General features: G+C 35.9%; 1 protein-coding gene across 3 annotated transcripts in view; it reads right to left on the bottom strand.

Moving 5' to 3' along the window:
• Window positions 1–1875: 1875 nt before the first annotated feature.
• LOC150090167 (copine-8-like) overlaps window positions 1876–19330 on the bottom strand; it is a 127092-nt gene continuing 109637 nt past the window's right edge. For all 3 annotated transcript variants that reach the window (XM_090368988.1, XM_090368986.1, XM_090368985.1), the window contains 2 exons: window positions 11058–11131; window positions 1876–2199 (listed from right to left, as the gene is read on the bottom strand). In XM_090368988.1, coding sequence (XP_090225114.1) covers window positions 1984–2199; window positions 11058–11131 — 290 coding nt within the window. In that variant the 3' untranslated portion in view covers window positions 1876–1983. The remainder of the gene's footprint in view (window positions 2200–11057; window positions 11132–19330) is intronic.

A 19330-nucleotide genomic window follows, 5' to 3' on the forward strand; every position in this document is an offset into this window, starting at 1 on the left:
TGTTTATTTGCAGTAGTTTTCTCTTTCAATTAATTCCTATTTCTCCACTCTCAATATTTCTACTAACACCCCCACTTCTCCTTTAAATTTCCATGCTGATTACCTGTATCATTATCATACATAATGCATTTTATCACTGTAGTGTTTATTCTGAAGACTGCCTTGTTCACACTATATCAAAGCCTCACCAGCTTTGATAATTCAGCAATATGCTTTTCAAAATTCTATATTTATGTGCTGATGCTGTGGATTTTTAAAACACAGCTAAAACATACAAGCAAACAAAGCTGAGAAGAGAAAAATTGAAAGTGCACAGATTTGAAGTGCAAAGTTCTCCAAATGTAAGGAAAGTCTGAAGAATAGGAAAGGAAGGAGTTAAATCAGCTGTGTAAGAAAGAGAAGGTGCATGCTGTATCTTGGCTATTTTATTTATAGAATTCTCTTCAATTGTATAATTTTCGCCTGTGTCTGCTTTCATATTAAGAAGTCCAGTGCCATGGCAAATTGACTTTGAGAAATATTCTCTACTCTATGACAATTATTATTATTATACTGATTATTTTAACAGCAACCATGGCTATTGCTTATATACATATGTATAGCTGTCTGTAGAAGTGCACCTTCAGGGATGGTCTGAATGCTGTGTGGGCTGCAAAATTAAGAATAACTTGGTGGGGGGGGGAGAGCCTATGATGTTGACTACAGTCTTGATTGAAGGGAACTGAATCAAAACTCCTCCACAACCACACATGCAAAAAACCAATAATAAATGATTTCCTGGGCATTATGTGGTGAAAAACACTTTGAATGAAAAATAAATAATGCACTCTTCTCTGTATAAGAATGGAAGAATGAAATGGAAGAAATTTTTTTCCCAAGTAGCTGATACCTGATACATTGAGAAAATAACACTTACAGAAAATTAATTCTCAGGTAAGTTATCTACATAATAATGTTAACAGCAAAAAATAAGAATTAAGCAAAAACATTCAGAAAACCAGACTAGTATCCAAAGGCACAATGAAAGACAGGGAAACACTATTATTATCTGAATGAAAGAAAGTATATACCAGTCATGTGCTCATGACTGGTATAAGATGTTTCATATTGGTAAGTTCATAAATTCAGTATGACCACACTTGAAAAACATAATATAAAAGTTACTGAAAAGTAAATCCAGAAGAAAAGTCAACCCTTTGTACAACTATAGTATTTGATCATGTGGTGTTCATTTATGATTGGGTGAAAATTTTTGGTGCATCAACTACCTTGTGCAACAGTTCATATGGTTTGCAACAGAGCATATTGTTTGCCATATAAGCATGTTTACTAGCTGATTTGTATACATATTCACAGGGTGATTTGCAAATTAAGAACCAGAATAACTGATGAATGAAACTCCTTTTCCCTTCATTTGAGATTCATTAACAATTACAGCCATGACTGAAAAGGCTTTTAAGAATTCCTATGGTCTCCAAGGTGATGTGAATCCAAACCTCACCAAATGAGTTAAAGAGATAAAACTTACATGGTCATGGAGGGTACTCAGTTATGAATAAGGATGAGAGTGAAAAATGCACTTTCCCTGCTATATAAAAAAACCCATAAAATATGGTTTCATTTCGAAATATGCCTGGAATTGGCCTCATCAGTTTCATAATATAGTATGCCAACACACTTTACTACCATAAATGTGCAGCAATTTCCATAAACTTGGCACAATTTTTATAATGAAATATTAGAGCATTTAACATAGGTAAAATGTATAAATACAATGGTACATTCAGAATGACTAGAAATAACAAGAAAAAAGAATGTATGCACAATATACCCATTACATAAACAAAATATTTTTATGCCATTCTTATCATGTGACATTAGATGTACGAAAATAACTGCAAGAACGCCACAGGTACTGATTCTGTCTGGAATATGTCAATGTTAAAAGAAATGAGAGAAAGAGATGACTGCTCTTGGAAATTATTACATTCCACTATAATATGCTGCATCATTATACCGGGGTGCAGAGGCATCATTATACTGGGGTACAGATGCATCATGAACTGGCTTGGGTTTTAGCCCCCTCTTTTTCATATAGCTAATAAATTGTGTAGGAATTTCTGCCAAAACATTTTTGGCTAGTTGGGCCTGTCTTCTTTGCCAAGATCCCTGAGATGACACTTGATTGAATGGCACAAACTATATAAAAAAAAAAAAAATCCAAAATAGTATCATTAATATTTGGTTATATGTTTTATTTTTAATCTGATGGGAACATTAATAACAGTAAAATAAACATAAATAAGTAAAATAAATAAACATTCAGCAGGTATGACATCACCATGAAATGCTAAATCAATTTTTTTGCATTTCATTTCATTCTATGCACTGCACACTATCCATATGCATATTTCTTAACAAATGTCTGATCACATCATGTTTCCCACTGATTGAAATTAAAAAATCACATCTACATACAGTACACAAGGAAAACATGCTACTTTTATGAGATTTTAAAATATCTGGAAAATCTTGCCTGTATGTCTTCTGGAATTTTACATATTTCATTAGCTTTGCACTACACAAGTACTAAGAAATGATTTCAAATACCAGAGAACAATGGTGTTATCCTGAATTCTATTTTGCAATGTGGACTACCACAGCACACTTGATGGCCAATTTGTTAAAAAAACATACATAAATATACATTTTAAAAAATTCCAATTTTAACATATTATTTTTTGTGAAAAAAAAGATGGAGAAGGATCAAATTAAGTAAAAAAGGCTGATATTGCATCATAAATACAGAGAATTGGCAGCTATATATAAATATTTCTTTGATGACAGATATAGCAACAGTATTCAGAAGGTAGAGGTAAATGAGGTCACCTGTTAGCATATCATAGAAGAGAACTGTCAAGCCTTCATAAAAGGGACTGAATTAAAACAACAGAAGAAGGATTTTGAGTCACAATATGGGCAGATAGTGCAGTGGAAAGGAGGGTGCATAGTGTCCTTTTGATGATTTATCAGAAAATTTCTTGTAGAGATAGAAAGGTTATAATTCCATTGTATAAGGCAATTGTAAGGCTGCACTTCAAATTCTGCATCTAGTTATGGAGGCCTTGACTGAAAAACAACACAGAAACACGTCTTGAAAAGGTCCAAATACAGGCAATGGACATGGTGAAACTGGCTAAAGGGTGTGTCCATATGAAAAAAAAGACTTGAAATAAGTGGGATACTGAAATTGGTAACTAGAACACTCAGAGATCTGAATGAGTGTATTATAAGTAAAATTGAAATTAAAAGGTCTGTCTATGAGAAAAAAATGGAGAAAGTTTTTCCCCCTTGATATAGCAAAAGCTTCTTGCTTCTCTGAACTTTATGCCAATACTAACATTAATAAGTGAAATTATCAGTGGCTCAGTAATTAACTATTCATTCACAAAATTCCCACTGTCAGTTTGAATCGCTATTATTTGACATCTATAAGGGTTATGTAACTATCATGAGAACATTACTGCACTATAATGAAAACCTATCTAGCTCTTGAATTACAGTCATGGCTATCAGAATCCTGAATAACACTGTCACAGCTATCGGTTTCAACAAGATACAGACAGTATGGGCTTGATGTTTTTTGCCGACCTTTTCAATGTCAGGACGTATATGAGATAAACATACCCTCATTTCATCTTCAATGCATTGGAGTCTTTCTCTTTTTTTTGCATTTAATGTTAGTGAAGAAAATCCTAATTCACACAAGTATGAAGTAGAAAACTGCATCAAAATGGACAAAGCTTTTTTTTAGCTACTGAAGGATATTCTTCTCTGATTGAAATCCAAAATTTTTCAAGACAACTCTTCATGTTTGATTTTTAATCCTTGATCACTGGATATAGAAGCCAGTTCTTCTTCAGATAATTTCAAACCAACATCCGATGGAATTTTTATGAATGGGTTTCGAACCAAATCATAGTCTTCTACGTTTAATGATGGAAAATAAAAGTTTAATTTCTCTTCCAGAGTTGTCAAATGCTCAACCATGATAGGAGTAATTTCTTTTATATGGGTTTTATATAGCAAAATAAACATTTCAAAATTACTATCTCTAGCTCTATTTTTCCAAATTGCTATTCTTTTCTGAAATGCAATTAGCTTATCTGTCGAAGTTAGAATATTTTCATTTTTACCTTGCATATTTGTATTGAGGTTATTAAGGTGCACAAATATCTCTGTTAAATATTCCAGCCTGGAAATCCAAACTTCACAACGAAGATATTCGTTGTGAAGTTTGGATTTCTGTTTTTCTTCTTCAAAAAATGCAAGCATCTCTCTTTCTTGGAATTCATATTATTATTATTATTATTAACCATATGGTACAAGGAAGCCTGAGGCTTATGCTGCACCAGCCAAAAAAAGAAAAAAGAAAAAAAAGAAAAAAAAATCCCGAGTTACCCCCTGAGAGAGAGAGAGAGAGAGAGAGAGAGAGAGAGAGAGAGAGAAAGTAGAAAGGAATCACCAAGAAAGAGAAGAATGATGATATCCAGCTCAAAACCCTGGGTTTGCCAAGCCCATATTCACCAGATGTGAGCCCCCAGGGTTAACATACACGACATAGCAGCTTCCCTCCTTGACAGCCATCTCACTTCTGTGTGTAAAATTAATTGTCTGTACCGTGAATCCATATCAATACAAATTTGCTTAAATAAACAAGTCTTTAATGGTCTGCTTTTAATGAAATTAACCATTTCGACAACTTGGTTTAAAACTTTTTGTAATTCAATTCCTAATGTTTTTGAAACGAGGACCTCCCTATGTAGAAAGCAATGAGTTATAATAACACTGGGATTTTGCTGTTTTACTAGCATTGTAAATTCTTTCATAGAGCCTACCATAGATGAAGCTCCATCTGTACAAATGCCAATGCATGACTTCCACGAACGTTTCCATTTTTCAAGGTAGGCGGTTAAAATATTAAAGATGTCTTGACCTCTTGTAGTACCTGGCATTTATTTGCAACAAAAAAATTTATTTCTAAGCATCTAGGGCATAAGCCTCAAGCTATGGGAGAGTCAGGACTATGTATAAAAAATGTATACCTACCCACCCACCGAAGAAGGGCCAAACAGCCCTGAAACGGTGCCGTCTGGGTGGTGGTATCCATCTGAGAATAAGTAACATTAGTCTTCTCATTAGGTGAAGCGTTACTTATTCGAAGTAGTGCAATATCATGGCAACTCACTGTGAAGATATTCACAATATGAGATATAACTTAAAACGACGCCGTTTTACCAATATTCTGATTTATTCAGATATAGCTATGTATTTCTGATGCGTTTGCACAATTTTTATACAAAAATTTATTTATTATTTGGTCTCCATCAATAAAATGAATAAATGCAAGTAGCTGTGCTTTGTTTTTATTACTGATGTCAGTAGATTCGTCAATTTGCAAAACAAAATCTGAATTCTGAAGTTTATTCCATACATTTTCTTCTATGTCAGCTGACAGTGCTGTGATTCATCTACGAATTGTATCATTTGAGAGGGGAATTTTGCTTATTTCTTGTTTTGCTTAATTTCCCAACATTGTTTTAACAATCTTTCTACATGCCAGCAAAATAACTGACTCAGGTAGAGTAGGTGACTTCATTTTTTGTGCAACCATTTCAGAAACTGTTAATCTTTTTTTAAAAATGTTTGCTTGTTTCAATTGCTGTTCTGACAATCTTTTGAGATAATTTAAATCTTTTCCTTGAAGATGTGAGTGCTTAGTTGTAAAATGTCTTTTTAACTTGCTAGGAACCATGACTGTGTTCAAGCTTTTTTTGCTGCACACAGTGGAAAAGGCTTATCTTCATTTCCAGTCCAAGAAAAACCAAACTTTAAATAACTGTTGCAATATTGGCAATTAGGTCGTGTTTTAATTTCAATGATATTTTTCGCTTTTGTGAAGTAAGCTCACTTTCAGATTCACAGTCTTCAATGCTACGTTTCCTCTTAACAAATTTATCCATTTTTATAAGGTGCTATATGTATATTGTATATTGAATATACATACACCACTGACATACATCTATTGAATTGCACATCTAACACAGTCACAGAGCACATGTAGCCTATTCCGTAACAGTCAGAGAGAACATGTAGCCTATTCCGCTGTCTGGCTCAAACTAATATAAGCGAGTCACCAGCCTGCATCCTAAGCTGCCATGAATGCATTTCAAACACTCCTCAGTGACATTGCTTGCTAGCTGCGTACAATAATAACTGTTACCCTAGGAGCCTAGCGTAGCTATTAACTGATCATGAATGTAATAAATCTCTATACAAATGGGTTTCTTCTCATTTTTAAAATATACTTTCATAATATTCACAGCACACCTGGCCACCGCTTGTGGCGCATCAGTGTGCCACAGTGCAATGTTTGAGAATCACTGGCTTAAGGAGATCACCACCTTAACATAACACCATAATAAAACTATCCTATTGATATAAGAAGGTTAAGCTAACTTATAATATTTTTAGTATATTTTATTGTATTAGAAGACTAAATGCACAAGGCATAATTTCTTATGGGTTTTAGGTAATTAACTATATAATATCGGTGTAGATACACCATAGTTTGCCCATAAATTTGAACTACGTATGTAGTGTAAAAGGCATTGTTTTAATTGTATCTCATATTGTGGGTGCCTTCACAATGAGATAGCTGGTATTGCACTACTTCAAATAAATAATGCTTCTCTAGTAGAGAAGCGTTATTTATTTGTTGTTGTTGTTGATGGGGTTTTAAGTGCAATGGCTACTTTGGCCATACTGCACTTATGAAAGTGGTTCATACTGCCTGCGTTGATTGATTTAGAAGCAGTTAGAAACAGCTATACAATCTTATTTGTTTTAGGAAGGAGAAGAATTCTGTGAGATTTGATTTTTTGCCTATGATATGGCTAAGCGACAAAGGTTCCTTTAAATTTGACAGAGAACTGAATGACAATAGTCGAGCATTATTATATAGAGTACATTCCAGAAGTATGTGTTTGACTGTGAGTAGTGTATGACAGTGATTACACTGAGGAGGGTCATTCCCTGACAAAAGGAAGAGATGGGTTAAATGAGTATGGCCGATTCTAGCTCTGGCTAGAATTACTTCTTCTTGTCTGTTTGCAAGGAGGCTAGAAGCCCATAATTTTGGTAAATGGTTTTATTTCAAGTAGTTTATTATGAAATTGTGCTGGCCACTGAAGAGTCCATTGACCTTTACATATACTTTGTATATACATTTTATAATCAGTGAACGGTACTAGGGAATTCACTGAGGCTGAGCTGGATGAATTTTTGGCAGCGTTATTTATTTGAAGTAGTGCAATACCAACTATCTCATTGTGAAGGCACCCACAATATGAGATACAATTAAAACGATGCCTTTTACACTACATACATAGTTCAAATTTATGGGTAAACTATGGTGTATCTACACCAATATTATATAGTATATTTTATTAAAAAGATATTATTTTGTGGATACAGTATCTAAATATTAAAACATAACATATCTTTAATTTTTGCTGCACACTGTATATGGTACAGTTATATCTGTGAAAGTAATTTTATAATTCGGTTAATATAAAATTGAAAACATAAACAATTACATCCATATGTTAAAGGAGATATAAATATTGTTTTATTTACTTGCTGAACGATGTGATTTGGAACTGGATGTTAAAATTAATATTGTGCATCATATTAGGAACAAATATTTATTCTGACACTAAAACTATGTAGCATTTTATTGAACAAAATAAAGCTCACATTTCATTAAAATGTCTTTTTTAAAACAGGGCTAAATGTGTTCACCAACATCCTGATAATTTTATTATTATTGGAAGTGAATAATTCCCATTAGGTGCAAAGGGAATTAGGTGCTGGCTTCAGAAGTGCAAATTTACACTTCTGAAGCCAGTCTTTAATATTTTATATACAATTTGTACTGTTTTACAATATTACTTTAAAAAAGAGATATGCAGTGTAATTGACTAATTTCACAATAAATTTCTGTTCCCAACGTGATTCACAGTGTAATTTTATCATCCAAATTTATAGTATTAATATAATAACAACCACTGCATAGGACAAGCGACAGTGAGAGGCTACATATCATTAGCAGGATTGGCTAAGGTAATACCCACAAGACTACCTCTAGTTTAATGAAGACTAAATCATGGCAGCACATGACAAACTGTATTAAAACAATACAATTTGTCATTTTGACAATATCACTGAAAAATTTGAAAGAGAATTAATATAAAATTGAGAACATATACAATTAATGAAACTGTAATGAAGCATAATGCACAAAGTTATACTTTAAACTGAAAATCTTTCTAGAAATATCTACTGTAAATTTGCATGACATAAAATTTTAAAATGTGCAGATATTACTTACAAAGACTTTGTAAGCATAGCTATTTAGAATTGAATTTTCTGTAATTTTTAATTTAACTGTTAGTTATACAGTCTGTCCTCGTATAGCACGATAGTTGTGTTCCTAAAAACCCTCGTGCAATGCAAAATCGTGCAATATAAACAACAGGCCCTATGGAAAAAGTGGGGTTAGGTGCCGACCACCCAAGATTGAACACACATTTGGAACCAAAACATTACCAAACACAATAAATAATCGGGTAATTTTAATCGTTACAAAATACTTACGTATTTTGTAACGATTAAAATACGTAATAAAAAATAATATTATAATATTTTTTATTTTTATTATAATATAATAAATAATAAAGATTTATTAATAAAATAGTAAAAAATTTATTATATTAAATAAAATAGTCGTAATAAAATACTTACGTATTTTATAATACGTAAGTATAAATTATAATACGTAATAAAATGCTTACGTATTTTATTACGACTATTACGTAATAAAATATTGCTACTGCTTTTGCTTCTATCGTAAGCAAACTTGTTTTTTGTTTGATTTTCTGTCCAAACAGATGACAGCCATTCCATCTCTTCCAATTCTTTGTGTCTTAATCTAATGGATTTTAATTACACTTTGAGTTGTTCCTGCTATGAAAGTTGTTTTTATTTTCTCCGCATTCTTTCTAATTCTCGGCGTTGCCTCATTTCGGTCTGTAGCATGTGCAATATCACATGGTCTTTCATTTTGCTCAAAGCGTTTCACAATTTCATATTTTTTCTCTATCGACAGAGGCAGACTGGCCATAAGCATTACCCAGGAAATCCCGGTGGGCCGAAGGCCGGTGTGATTTTGGCCATAAACCGTAGTATGAGGCCACTATAAATTTTCCCGGGTAAGAATTTTTGACCCAGTCCGCCTCTGTTTATCGATATTGCTTTTTTTTTTTTTCTCTCTGAATCTGCAGTGTCTTCGCCAGGACGCTTCCTTTTCACACCTTTTAAGTATTTTACTAATTTTTAGGGAATAAAGCACAATTACAAAACGAGGAGGCACGCTTGATACACATAAACAAAGCTGCGCCCGTGTAGCAACTGAATAAACAACACCGTAAAGGCCGAGATACACTATTAACACCTACATTTTACTAAAGCACATTTCTGGGGGTTACTACCATAAAACAATTTCCAGTTGCGTTTTTGCTAGTGGAATCTGTTATAAACTGGTAGTAAACTCCATCTAATTGCATTTGCGATTATATCGATAGCTGGAATTGTGTTGGTTTTTACGTTATGGTGAAATGTGTTTCCCCTTCACTGATATAAAAAACAAATACATTTTCAGAATCTTCTCTTCATTCCTATCGTGTTGCGTTCGGTTGGGGTGATTGCCATTTCTTGTAAACACAAAGGCGAATCGTGCATAAGCGAATTCGGTTCGTGTTATATAAGATATCGTTCCCCTATTTATAAATCGTGTATGATCGAATTCGTGTAATGTAAACACATGTTATACTAAAACTCAGTCTTGTCTTATATCTCGCAAAAAGGATTCTTCTGCTCCTATGCTTATCTTTAGTGACACTCCAATTTCTAGGCAAAAGGATATATCTCTTTTGGGGATTACCCTGACTTCTAATCTCTCTTGGCACAAGCACATTACAAATATTGCTTCCTCTGCATCTAAAAAACTTGGTTTTCTCTTTCGCTCTCGGTGTTACTTTTCTTCCAAACAGCTGCTCACTCTGTATAAATCGCAAATCCGCCCTGCCATGGAATATTGTTCCCACATCTGGGGTGGTGCCCCCAAAACCTCTCTCAGGCTTCTTGATTCCATTCAGAAGAGGGCAGTTAGGTTAATTAATGATTCATCTCCAACAGAGTCTCTCCACTCGCTGTCTCATAGACGCACTGTTTCTGCTGCATGCCTCTTCTACAGATACTTCCATGGGCACTGTTCTTCTGAATTAGCTTCTATAATTCCCGCTCTCTCTTTCAAAACAGTCCGAACACGTGCCGCCACCAGCCAACATCCATTTACTGTCCAACTTCAAACCCACAGAACCAACTTTTCATCTTCCTCATTTATTCATTCAACTGCCGTTTTCTGGAACAACCTTCCTTCATACGTATTTCCTGAAAATTACAATCTACAGAAGTTCAAGTCCAATGTCAACAAATATCTTCTTTCGTCTTCTCAATCTCCAACCCAAGCACGGTACTAAGTACTATAGGTTCTAATACCTCTCGTGTTTGGGGTTCACATAAAAAAAAAAAAAAAAAAAAAATACGAGGACCGACTGTATTCTACTAGAATTCAAAATTCCTTCCTGGTAGTTTTCAGAAAGCTATGGATTGCAAAAGTTTATCCTAAGCAAAGAGAAAAGTTTTGGAACAGCAAAAAAATTGTTTACAGTTCATTGGATAAAGCACAGATACTCAAATCCAGTAAGTGATAATAAAAGGCACATAAAAGCTCACTAGTGTTAATGCACAGAAATTCAAACATTGAATATCTCTTTCTATTATTCAACTGAATAAAAGTTTTGCTGCTTAATTGTAATACTTTAAATGGAAGGAAACAAGAAACAAACAGATATTATAATTATTTTTTTCCTTACCTGTACGATATCCCGTTCAGCATATACTCCATTTGCACTAATTCTTACATTATCACCATCTAATTCTTCCATAGCTATTTGTAATAAAGATAATATGTCAATTACTTTATGAATATCCAATAAAACTTATAAAGTAATAAAACTGAATTTTGTGTGTGGTAACTAGAAGCAATCATAGTAGGGACATTTTCTTCTTTGTGTTTCCACATGCAAAAGAAACAAGCATTTTCAAGGTTGTCTACTCAGTCTAGTACTGCCTACCATAGTAAACAGAAGTGGCTATTGTTTTCTATTGGTATGATGATTACTATTATTTAGAATTTGGTTAGTTGTTTTTGGGATTTTTAGTCCACTATATGTTTGTACAAATGTAGCCAACTTGCATATCACACAGACTGAAAAACAAGTAACAATTCTTGAGGGAACTCTACTCTTTCTAACTGAGATTATTATACCCCACAGCTCCAATTGAAGACAACTATTTCTGGATTTAAATTCAAAAGGATTTAAAGTTTAAAATTTATTTAAAATGCTACATGTGCATTCAAAGAGAAGAAAAAAAAAAATTATACAAATTCTGTTAATTTTTTATTTGTCTGCTTTTCAGCAACACTTTACAAAACATTCTGACAAAACAAGTGATCAGAATTACTACAATTACTTATTTTTGTAGAATTATATTCAAAATTCAAGGTAAGAAAAAAAAAAGCACCATTACCTGATAAATTCTGTTATTTTGATTTTTGTTTTCCCTCTAATTTTTTTAATGCTATATCTAGGCCTATTGGTTGAAATTTATTTACATGATAATGCAGCTATATCAGTCAAGGGAAAGTGCAATTCACTTTCTGGCAAAAAACAACTTCAAATGGAATGTCAGGCTATTGTAAAAATTCTTAAAAATTTTTCCCAGTGGCCCAAGAGGATAGTGTTAAATGCTAATGTTAAACAAGTTTAAAATCTAGGTTTCCTCTTATATACTTAACCAGGTATCCTCTTATGTCATTGGTAAAATTTGACATAGTTTGCCATAATGTTATTTGTTATTTGGTTTTTAGGAGCATTAGCAACTAAGGCCATATTGCTCCGGGATATGCGGTAGTCATTCCCTGACCTTTGCGCATCCTCCGTATTTGGTGGTCACGGGCTCGAACCCCAGTCTAATCAAGAAGTGTGTGCTATGCACTGCTGCTCCTGCCCACCCGGCTATGGAGGCGCCTGCCATAATGCATGCAGTGTTGGAGGGGAAGACTAACTCCGACAGCAAGAAAGAAACATGCCTGAGATATGTAAAACAGCTGCAATTGAAAATAAAGTCACATATACTGCCAGGAAATGTTTTAATAATGACCCCATACAGAGGAACAAATGTTAGAAAAGCTATGTATCCTCTTATTCCTTTGGCAAAAATTTGATTACTGACAAGGTGGGCTGCAAAATACAGCCATGTTGTTGTTATTTGGTTTTTAGGAGTATTAGCAACTAAGGCCATATTGCTCCGGGGATATGTGGTGGTCATTTCCTGACCTTTCCGCATTTGGTGGTTACCTGGCTACAGAGGCGCCCTCCAATACAGCCATAACATAGGCAGAAAGAAAACCAGCTCTGATGGCAGAAATTTGTGCAATAAGCCCCATCAAAATGCTACTGGGAACACATGGTATAACAGATGTGGCAGGAGAATGAGCTCGAAGAGCAAATAAAATTCAATTCCACTGGTAAAATTCCCTTCAGTAAATAAAAGGTAATTTATCAAATATGCATACCAGCCTATAAAACTAACATGGAAAAATAGAAAATTTTCATTAAAGTTTCAATTTCACTATAATGATGTTAGCCTGTAGTTGATTTCAGCAGTGTGTGAATTTTACTGCAGACATATTTTGAATAATCTGTCCTCAAATGCACATAAAAACCATATAACTCTATTTGTAGAGACTGTATTCATTTGAACAAATATGGTGCAAGGGTTTTTGCCAGTATCAGTGAGGATATCTTAAGGATTCAGGGAAACTACCAGTTGGCTGGAAGAAGAGTTATATATACACATGTTTATCTATCAATATGAATTATAATAATGCTTGCACTCACTTCAAATGTTCTTGTTTGTTGCTGCAACAGCTGATGTTGGAAAGATGTCCTGAGGATAGCAATGTTTCAAATGAGCGGGAAGATAAAGCTAAGGAAACAAGCCTAATAACTTCACAGAGGTTGTCAGGTTAGTAAATTATAAAAGAATACTTAGTCTTAACTATGTCTACAGTTAGGTCAAGAGCACTGCCAATAAAATGTCTGAATTTGAATTCCTGGTTAGGATAACAAATGCTGACATAATAAGGCTAACAGTAACATGGTGCCAACAAGAAATTGTGGATGACTAGTTCCACTATGGTACGTATTTATTTATTTTTTTTTATGAAACCCCCAAACACGACAGGTAGTAGAACCTATAGTACTTAGTACCGTGCTTGGGTTGGAGGTTGAGAAGACGATGAAAGAAGATATTTGTTGACATTAGACTTGAACTTCTGTAGACTGTAATTTTCAGGAAATATGTTTGAAGGAAGGTTGTTCCAGAAAACGGCAGTTGAATGAGAATTACAGGTCTCCTCCTTCTTCTTCTCCTGGTAGGGCCTGGGCCTGTCCCACTGACTTTTTGGGGTCGCCTTCTCTATCATCCCCATACTTCTGTCTTTTCCTCCCAGTCTTCAGTCTCCCCTCCCCACTCTGCCTAAACTATCAGCAAAAACCCCACGCAACATCAAAATTCAACGTCCAAAATTAAACTGCATTAATATAAACCTCTTTTGGCCTTACTTTTCCAGTGTTTTTTTGCCCCATTTTTGTTTTTTAATTTTATTATTTTATTTATTATTTTTTATTTTTTTTTTCCTCCATTTTTTTTTTTTTTTTAAGGTCCTAGTCACTGAAATCTCAGGAAATCAGATGGTAGGACCTGCCAGAATGAAAATTTAAAATTATTGGGTACCTGGTCTGCCTCCATGAGGCATAGTGTGGACAACGTTGGGCCCCAGCAGGGGTCTAGCAGCTAAATGGCCAGAAGAACAATGATACACAACACTACACTTACAAAATCCATACACTTTTAAATCTCTGGCCTTTACAGTGAACTGTTACACCTACAATGAAAGCAACGCAGAGATGGGGGAACCCCTGGTGCCGTTAGACACGAACACACTATACAGGGTGTCTCAAAAATATTGGTACAAACGTTTAGGGGAGGTAGGTAACATCTAAAGGAATGTGAAATGCATAGGAACCCATAACCGGAAACGTTGCGGGAAAGTAGTAGCAGAGGCACAAGAAGCAGAAATGACACAAGACAGTAATTAGTGGCAAACATTTATTTGACATAATATTAACAACGGAGTACGAGATGGATGGATGCATTTCATGATGTTACAACAGATGCTCGATGGTTCCACCATGAGACGCGATGCATGCGTGACATCGACGCAGCATGGATTGGCGGACACGGTCGAACACACCTGGAGTTTCTTTGACAGTAGCAGCAGCGCAGACGAGTCTTGCCACAAGATCCATTTCCGTCTCCACAGGTTTCATACACGATAGATTTGAGGCCCCCCCACAGAAAGAAATCAAGGCTCGATAAATCAGGTGAGCGTGGGGGCCAGGCAACGGGTCCACCACGGCCAATCCATCGATGCCCAAAACACCTGTTCAACTGGTCACGAACACACCTTCCATAATGGGCAGGCACCCCGTCATGTTGAAACCAAATGTTGCGTCTCACATTTGCTGGAACATTGTCAAGTAACCCTGGTAGAACTTGTTCAAGAAAGATCCGATATTTAGCGGAGTTCATGAGGGATGGTAACAGGTATGGGCCGACTAAGCAGTCACCGACCATACCTGCCCACACATTTATTGCGAAGCGATGTTGTGCCGCATGGGGGCGCACACTGTGTGGGTTGTTGTTGTGAGCTCACACATGAGCATTGTGCTGATTGAATAAGCCTTCCCAAGTGAAATAAGCCTCATCTGTGAACAAAACATAGGCTGGAAAATTCATGTCTTGTTGAACACTTTCTTGGAGAAACCACTGCGCAAAAGCCACACATGCAGGATGATCTTGGGGAGCAGTAACTGAACCCTTTGGAGATGAAAGCGGTGTAAGAAATCGTTGTGCCAGACACACTGTACACTGCAACGAGACACTCCTAAGGCAGAGGCAACGGCACGTGTGCTGGTAGTAGGATTATTCCGGACGGCATTCAACACACTTTCTTCTATGGCGGGAGTTCGCGTCGAATGTGGTCTGTCCGCACTACTCCTGTTACCTCTAAATGACCCATAATCGCACAAATTTTGATGCACATGCACAAACAAACAAACGGTGGTCTGGTACATGTCTTTTCTGAGAAGTGTTCTCCATAAATTCATTGAGCGGCTCGTCCATTGCCCTCTGCTAATCCATACACTAGGTGCATGTTTGCCAGCTCACAGTTCGTATATCGATGCATGCTCTTTGTGCGGCGACTACTGCTTGAATGAGGAAACCAGAAATTTTCCCTCTCGTGAACTGATGAACAGTGCCGTGTACCGACTTATGGTGACGTTTCCGGTTATGGGTTCCTATGCAATTCACATTCCTTTAGGTGTTACCTACCTCCCCTAAACATTTGTACCAATATTTTTGAGACACCCCTGTATATCCCTGATACATAAAAGTGATGTCAGTAACCACAGACTGGTTAGTCTAACTTCAGTGGCAGGGAAAGTCTTAGAAGCTATGATTAAGAGTGCAATCCAGGGACCTTTAGAAAGGAATGGCATTCTGAAGGACATACAGCATGGTTTTGATAAGGGAAAATCAGCTCAAAACTGTGCTGATTTTCCCTTAACAAACTTACCGAGTAACTAATCTAGTAAGTTATTTGACACAGTTACTCATGAGCTGAATGTAGGCAACAATTTCGATATAGTTTATTTGGATTTTAGCAGAGCATTTGACTTAGTCCCTCATGAGAAGTTACTGTATAAGCTAGAATACGTTGGGATTACTGTAAAGATTCTAAGATGAATTTCTGGGTGGCTGCTGGGCAGAAGACAGAGCATTGTGATCAATGGATATTCTTCAGATTGGTGTAATGTTACAAGTTGAGTCTTCCAAGGATCAGCTCTTGGACCACTGTTGTTTCTGATTATCAACAACATTGTTGACAATTCGATAAAGGATATGATGTCCAAATTTGCAGATGATAAAGATTGCGAGAGCCATTAACGATCCTTCAGGATGACTTGAACAGGCTTCAAGAATGGTCACAAAGGTGGAAGTTATGTTTTAATGAAGCAAAATGCAAGTCTTACACTTCAGAATCAGCAAAACCAAAATAAATTATATACTTGGTGGGGTAAAACTAAAAATTGTAGAAGAGGAGAGGAATCTGTGAGTTATATCTACAGATATCATAACTCACAGATTAATGAAGTTTTCTGAGCTGTGTAAACAGGCATTCTCAACCTCGTGTTGTTTGGTATTACAAGAATGCAAAATGGGATGATCTGTGAGATTTCTTTTCTTCTTTACCTTAGTTGGATTACTGTTTCAAATCTTCTGATGTGAATGTTTGCTCAGATTGTGTCAGTGAAATTATTCTTGTAGGGATGAAATCCTTTATTCTACACTCCCCCTTCAAATCTTGTACTTTATCTAAACCTTGGTTTTCCAATAAATGTACTGCTATGTCTGTTCAAGGTAAGAATATTGAATATCGCAACTGGCTTGCATCCAAATCTCCAGGTTCATTTTCTGCCTACATCAAAGCTCACAATAATTGTACAGCAGTTATTAATCAGTCCAAACTAGCTTTCGAACAGGCTAAGAGTAGAAAACTTGCTTCTTGTCCAAATTAGTGACCTAAAAAACTTGCTTCTTGTCCAAATTAGTGTAGTATTCTGGTCTCTTGCCAAATGCTATTGGCTGCAACTTTCGCCCATTTCTATTCCCACCTCTGTCAAAGCCAGATGGTTCTTTTGCCACTTCAGCCAAAGATAAAGCTGACCTGCTAGCTTCCTACTTTTCTTCCAACTTGTCCATTGATGATCTTGGTACACCACTTCCCATCATTCTCAGTACACTTCATTCAATGTCTCCTGTGGTTGTCCATCAAAGGGATGTCAGAAGGATTTTGAACAATCCTGATGCTAAGAAAGCTCCAGGTCCTGATATTATTTCTCCACTTGTTCTTAATGTGTATTTTCTCAAAACCTGTGCTCCTGAACTTATTCCTGTTCTGTGTTACCCTTTTTCACTTTCTTATTCCAAAAATATTTTCCTTTCTACTTGGAAATTTGCTCATATTCAGCCAGTTTCTAAAAAGGATGACAAATGCCTCCCATCCAATTATCATCCCATTGCACTTACTTGTACTCTTTCTAAAACAATGGAGAAATCAATCAACCACCACCTCTTAAACTATCTAGAAACCTTCCATCTGTTCAATGATTGTCAATATGGATTCTGTCAGTGTCGATCCACTGGTGATATTCTGGTTCATGTTATCCATCTGTGGACAAATTCAATGGAAAAGGTTGGTGAAACTCAAACGGTTGCTTTTGACATTTCAAAGGTTTTTGATCATGATTGCATAAAGGCTCCTAAATAACTTCCATCTTATGGTTTTCCAACTGTTTTTTTGTAATTGGGGAGTATCCAATTTTCTCTTTGACTGCTCACTGCAGGTGATGGTAGATGGCTCTCTGTCTTCGAACTTCTCCACTATCGTTGGTATTCCCCAAGGTTCAGTTCTTTCTACCAATCTTCTCCTCTTGTATATTAATGACCTTCTTCCACTGACTGGAAATCCTATCCATAGGTTTGGGTTTGCTGATTATAGCACACGCATTTCACCTTCCTCAGTTTGAGAAATCTTGTCCTGCACAAACAGCTTCAACTCAAATATCCACTACCAATTCCTTAAATTCTGATCTCCAGGTAATTCTCCAGTGGGGCAAAGATAACTTAGTTGATTTCAATCGTTCTAAAACCTAGTCCTGTCATATCTATTCAGATGACACAAAAGCCTACGGCAGATATAAGCTAGTCTGTAATCAAGTCACAAAGGAGGTTAGGCAAGCGACAGTAGATTACGAGAAATCTTTGGCAAAGGATGCAGAGAAAAAAAGCAAAGATTTTTTCTTTATTTATGTAAACTCTAGAAGGAAAGGGATGAATCAGATTGGTCCACTTGATACTGATGATCCTGCTCAAGTAGCAGATTAAACTGAATGATTATTTTGCATCTACACATACACATGAGGATGCAAATGTATCCCCAATTCAAAAGCGGAAGGATCAAAGGGTAATGCAAGTAATTGCAGACCTGTTAGTTTAACTTCTGTTCTGGGGAAAGTAATGAGGCCACTGGTTAAAGAAGCAATGCAGGATCATCTAGACAAGACTGCAGTTATAGTTAGACACAGCATGTGTTTGTTAAGGGGATATCTTACCTGACCAATTTGAATGAATACTATGATGGTACACAAAGGAACTGGATGCTAAAAATAATTTTGAAATCATATACTGTACTTGGATTTCAGGAAGCTATTGATACTGTTGCACATAACAGACTGCTGTACAAATTGGAGCAGTATGGCATTAAAGGCAAGTTGTTGCTAATAATAAAGGGATGGTTGAGTGGGAGAAGACAGAGAGTGGTAATCAATGGACACTGCTCTTTGTGGACTAATGTTATTAGTGGATTCTCCCATGGTTTGTTGTTGGAGCCATTGTTGTTTTCTATATTTATCAATGATATTGATGAAATATATCAGGCTTAATGTCCAAATTTGCAGATACAAAGGTTAGCAGGGTTGTTAATGACAGGAATGATAATATGTTGCTGTAACATGATCTAGAAAAGTTGGCCAAATGGGCTGAGAGGTGGTAAGTGAAGTTTAACATTGACAAATGTAAAGTATTGAATATGGGTAGCAGTAGCCCCACAGTAATGTACTAACTGTGCAGTATGACACTCAGGGTAGTGGAGAATGAAAAAGATATGGAGGTAATTGTGCAGTCAGATATGAAGTTTTAAGAGCAGTGCAGACAGGCTGCTAGAGCAGCTCATGGGGTCTTGTCAATGACATACAGGAACTTTGCTAGCATTGATAAGAAATGATTATTCCCTTGTATAAGGCAATGGTCGGGCCACACCTTGAGTACTGCATACAGGTCTGGACGCAATGCTAATTACCTGCAAGGTAATTTGATTGAGACTTATGAGGCT

Source organism: Mastigoproctus giganteus, chromosome 2 (assembly GCF_048544385.1).
Source record: "Mastigoproctus giganteus isolate SK-2022 chromosome 2, ASM4854438v1, whole genome shotgun sequence".
Classification (NCBI taxonomy): Eukaryota; Metazoa; Arthropoda; class Arachnida; order Uropygi; family Thelyphonidae; genus Mastigoproctus; species Mastigoproctus giganteus.